Source organism: Jatropha curcas, chromosome 11, assembly GCF_041381405.1.
Source record: "Jatropha curcas cultivar XTBG-Jc1 chromosome 11, XTBG_Jcur_1.0, whole genome shotgun sequence".
Taxonomy (NCBI): Eukaryota; Viridiplantae; Streptophyta; class Magnoliopsida; order Malpighiales; family Euphorbiaceae; genus Jatropha; species Jatropha curcas.
In genome coordinates, this window is record NC_143161.1 from 7827463 (window position 1) to 7833247 (window position 5785).

At 30.3% G+C, this 5785-nt stretch overlaps 1 protein-coding gene across 1 annotated transcript; it reads left to right on the plus strand.

The window, feature by feature from the left end:
- The first annotated feature begins 1543 nt into the window (after positions 1 to 1543).
- LOC105641617 (putative polyol transporter 2) lies at positions 1544 to 4265 on the plus strand. Its single transcript, XM_089716038.1, has 4 exons — positions 1544 to 1834; positions 2094 to 2168; positions 2398 to 2744; positions 2826 to 4265. Exons 2-4 carry the CDS (start codon positions 2099 to 2101, stop codon positions 3855 to 3857), a joined length of 1449 nt encoding a protein of 482 aa, XP_089572164.1. The 5' UTR covers positions 1544 to 1834; positions 2094 to 2098; the 3' UTR covers positions 3858 to 4265.
- Positions 4266 to 5785: the final 1520 nt, after the last annotated feature.

Here is a 5785-nt window from a genome sequence, read left to right on the forward strand (position 1 = left end):
ACAATAATAACCTATGACCGATCCTGAAAGCAAAAAAAAAAACAAAAATTTTAGAAAAGAAAATGCATTTCTGATCAGAAAAAAAAAATCCAATTTTGAATACATATTCCAATGCTAAAAATGAAAATAAAACACAATTTAATTTGTAACTAATACCTCACATAGTGTAATGATTGTACTGCTTGCACTATAAAAGACAAATACACTCACTTGCAATTATTAATCATTCCTTGCTGATGATGTAAGCATTTACAACGGTCCAAATTAGCAAAGAAAATAAAAATTTTAAGCCTTAATGATTTAGTGGATCTCAAATAATTAAAACTTGGTGTATATGAACTTGTCAAGGCTACATATAATTTTGTGAGGATTATATCATAATCATGCACTTTAATACTTACATTTCAATATAATTATGCCTCTCATCGAGAGCTATATCATGACCATGTATTTTTATATTTCACTTTAATGAGGAATATAATAATTACTAAAATGTGAAAATACAGGGTCATAATAGCTACCCGCAAATTAAGGGATTACAAAAATAATTGCTGAAAAACAGAATCAAATTTATGTATTAAACAATTAAACTCCCAATATACCAAAAAAAAAAAAAAAAAAAGTAGAACTATATACTTAATGATTTACAATCAACTTTTGGGAGAGAAAATCTGACAAAGGAATTCAAATCAAAACTGAACCATGGTCATCCATGATCATCTTTATAAGCCAAGCCAAGCCAAACTGCTTTTCACATGAAATTCCCTCCTTTTATCCATTTTTTTGTTTTTTCTTTTTCTTTTTTATTTTTGCTTTTCACATTCGGCTTTTGACTTGCGAGGCTAGAGACATAAATTTCACATTTTTTAAAAATAATTGAACATAGAGTTTAATTTTTAAATATTTTAAAAGCATACTGAACAACTCTTCTTTGAAAAGGAATCTAATTATTATATACTACATGATTGTTATAAATGCTTACAAAATCAACAAGGACAATGATTAATGAAAAAAAATATATATTTATATATTTCAGCTAAGATAAAAGATATTCTGAGGACAAAAAAGATATATATGAAATTCCTTTTATATTATTGTCATGGTTACATCTTTTAACAATATTTATGCAACTTGCAACCTCTAAATCATAGAAAATGAATCATAGCCCTTTTTTTTTTTTTTTTTTTTGCCAATATTTATACACCTTACATCTTCTATCTTCTTTTTTAAATTTAATCTCTTTTTCTTTTTCTTTTTAATTTATCAGCAATATTCCAATTGGGAGTAGTAAAGGCACTTCAAAAGTGTTTTTTTTCTTTCCTGTTTTCGTGTAGACAGCATCACAGCACATTTTTTGCTTTGATCTATTTATTGTCCTCTGTTCCTTGTTTTCCATGTGGATTTTACTTTTACTGTGACTTTTTCTATAATCGACTTTTTCTTTACGTGGCAAATTATATTTTTCACATAAATCTTAAAATCATTCTTTTTTTTTTTTTTTTTTTTGTTGCTTTACATATAGTGCCATTAGAACTAATCCACACCATAGTTAAATGAATCAGTGATTAGAAAAAGTTCATGGCATCTGACACGTATTTTCAAACACTGTGAGAAGAAATCTTTTATTAGTTCTTTGTCTATTTAATCCATCCCCTTCTACAAACCAATTCTCAGTTTCAATTTTATTAGTTCCTAATCTTCGACATATTTCCATCATCTCCATCACTAAACCATCACCGAAGCTAAAACTCCAGACCCAAACCCGATCAAACCATCATCAACCTTCAGTTTCAGTCTTCAATATATTTTATTAGCAAAGTCACCAAATCAAAAGGTGATTTGAGATCATAATCCTTTATTGGTTTCAAGTTTTTCGGGTTTTCTTGCGTGCATGAGTTAACATATAAAAAGAACACAGCCTACAACCTCATTTTAGTTTATCTTTTACCAAAATAACCAAAAAGCAAACATCTTTATTTATTTAACCAAAAAGCAAGTGATATTCCAGGCAGTTGAATTAGCATCGTAACAATATCAGAGTTTAGATTTCCACAAACTTGCATTGCTGAGTGACCTAAGTGCTTTCTTTGCAGTGAAAATGTATCCAAGCAAGGAAGCCCTTTGTTGTGCCATAATAGCTTCGATGACATTCTTCGTAATCGGTTATGGTAAATTATTTCTCTCTCATTTTATTGCTTCTTTCTTTATTTATTTTGTTCACTGTCTAAATTACAATGACTATCAAAAGTTTTCAATTAATGTACTTTGATAAAGAGAAAGTATATATTAGTTTAATATGTATGTGAGTGCGCGGAAGCATTAAGAAATAGTACAGTATTTCCTTAACAGATTGATGTCTTTTTCTAACTTTTATTTGTTTTTTATACTGTTATTCAGATGAAGTTGCATTGCTTAGAAATGTCACCTATATCATAAAAAGTTTGGAAATTACGCACGAGGAATATGATATTTTAATTATTACTACGGATATATGTGCAATCTTGGGGTGTATTATAGCTGGCATTTTATCAGATTGGAAGGGGCGCAAACTTATAATTATTAGCTCTGGTAGCTTCTTTTCAACTGGAGCAATAATGTTATATGCGGCAAATTCTTTTAAAACTTCATTGTTTGCTCGTATTATTTTCGGCTTCGGGATTGGCTTTGGCCTATCAACCACTCCAGTGTATATTGCAGAGTGGTCTTCGCCACTTGTACGAGGTTTCCTCTGCTCATTTCCCGAGGTCAGTTCTTTAACTAATTCATTATTTTATTGATGATGCGTATGTCTTTATAAATGATAGTTATTTTAAATGATTTTTCAGGTATTATATAATATGGGGTATGTTTTAGCTCTTTTATTTTATCGGGCATTCGAAAAGCATTCTAGTGACTTCAACTGGCGGTATTCAATGGCTTTTTCTGCTATCCCATCTTTACTAATGACGCTAGCTATGTTGACCATCATGCCAGAGTCAGCAAATTGGCTAATAGTACAAGGTCGATTTGCTGATGCTTATGCTGTTGTAACTAGATTTGCAACTACTGACGATGAGATCATTAATAGAATGATTGGCTTTCAAAGTGAAATCGGCATTCACATTAACATAGAAAACAATGCTGCCATCGTTCCTTTACAGATCCGAGGAAATAGAATAGCTTGGCGTCAGTTATTATCTCCATCTTTACGTGATGTTTTCTTATCATTTATAATTTTATATGCATTGCATGGGGCAATAGGAAGAAACAATATCATTTTTTATGCCATTAAAATCTTAGTATTTACAGGGGTAAAATCTAAATGGACTCAATTAACAGTTATATTGATTTTGCTCTTGAGGACATTCGTCATGGTAATTCCAATTTTAAGACTGGACAAGGATGGACGTCGCCGATTGTTATTTATTAGCATTCACCTTATGACTTATTCATTGATGTTACTTGGATGCTCATTTTTTATCTTTCATCCTCACCATGAAAAGGATTTTAAGGTCAGTGAAGCTGTAATTAGTTTGTTCTTTATAATAATCTTTTTCGTAGCATTTTCTATAGGCTTAGGACCCATCACCTGGATATATGGTCCAGAAATTCTTTCTCATAGATTACGCGCCCAAGGTGTTAGCATTGGAGTTCTAAGTAATAGAGTGATCAATTTTATGGCGTTGATGATATACCCTAAACTGATTCACAGGATCACTTATGGAGGAGTTTTTCTAGTGTATACTATTATTCTTATTGCTGGTTTTTTATTTATCTTTGAAATTGTTCAAGAAACCCAACCTCAAAATCAACCTTCAACTATAGGGGTGGAACTAACTGGACTGGTTAGGGAGCCACAACCCCCCCAAGAAATTTAAAAAGAAAAAAATTAACTTATAAAAATTACATTTTAATTCCTCAAATTATAAAATAAAATTTTTAAAGATTTTTGTTTCAACCCTGATATAGTTTAAAAATCAAAATGTTATATAGTAGGCTTAGGTTTCTTGAATATATTTGTAGATTAATTAATAGAAAAACCAAATAGCTAAACTAACTAGCAAGTCATAAACACAATGTTAACCAACAACGATCGGCCTTAGAACTGGAATTACCATATCAAGAGGTATCGATTGAGATTTTACTCCTGCAAATATTCCATATTGCTCGATGCAATGCATAATGAGAAAGCACAATGTGTTGTATAGTTTGGTTATTATAGAAAATTGTATTAGAGATTGTATTTGATTAATCTCAATATTAAAAGTCAAGTAATGGGTTTTTTATGTCTTGTTTTATTATTGTATATTTTTCTTAAATCCAACCCTAAATGCACTTATCCTCTTAACTCAAAATATTTATTTATTTATAATTTATACATGGCCTAATGTTAAAATAAATCCTAAACTACGGATGTTTTAACTATTTTAACCAATTTTTTTAATTTTTTTTCAATCAATACATGCAACTTAGTTTTTATTAACAATTGCAAACTTCGTCCAAGACCCGTTAGAATCATGCTAAGGTTCCGTAAATGGATCCCACAAACTAACAACACAGCAGCCGACTAGCTAGGAAATCCACTAGAACACGCCTCTTATCAATTACAACACAAAATGTCTTTTATGGTTCTCTGATGGAAAACAAGCTACCAGAACAAACAATTGTAAGTTTCTAGCTTTTCCAATTGGATAAAATGCCGGCTAGAAATACACCACAAGATTGCACATACGTTAGTAGTAATAATTAAAATATCACATTGCTCGTCTATAATTTTTAAACTTTCTAAAATGTTAGGCGTTGTTGCTAATCAATGCAGATGAATTCATCTGATAACAGTATAAAAAAGAGAAACAAAAGTTAGAAAAGGATAAATCTCTAAAGGAAATACAGTACTATTTCTTGAAGCTTCCGCACATTTACACATATATACTTTCTCTTTATCAGAGTACATAAATTACATTGTAATTTTCCTAAAAAGAAAAATAATATGAATTTAATTATGTAAATTTAATTAAAAAAATTTTGATAGTCATTGAAATTTAGACCACCGATAAAATAAATAAATAAATAAATAAGTAATAAAATATGAGAGGTAAATAACTCACTATATGACTATTTATGTGTTAAAATTGGCTAGTAAATCATTATAGTTCGGTTCTAACTCTGGTTCCTAAATCTTTGGTTCCAATTCCAAATTTGATAACCGAACTATGGTTCTGGTTCAGGTTCTTACCGAAATCGAACTAGAACCAGAATCAGAACCCGCACCGTACTACTTCTTGATATCTCTGAAGTGTTTGCCTTCTTAACAGGCCTCTAGCTTGAGTTTGTGGCATAATGTAACAATACCAGAAATTAAATTCGATAACCATGCTAGAAATTAAATTTCTATGAAACGTGGCTCATACATAATGCAACAACTAATTTAACCTTCCAATAGCAAAAGAAACAATAAAAATACAATCCTATCCTAAATTTAACCTTTTATATAAAATTAACACCAAACCTTTTCCTCTATGCCATTCCATGCCAAGCTTCTTTATTTGATAGCTCCAGACAAGTACTTTCTCCACTAGTTTCTTTTCTGGCAATTTCTGATTCTTCCTCGAGAAAACATATTAGGTTGCAATTAAATTACAATTATAATTTTAAAACAAAGCAACCAATGTAATCTCTGCTTCTGTGAATTTGACATAGTAGCATTTCAAGTTAGAGCATATTACTGTCGACACGCATCATATCATATACATAAAGCACCTTTTGTACGTAAAAAAATTTCAGTGGAAAAGCATCACTTTTCAAA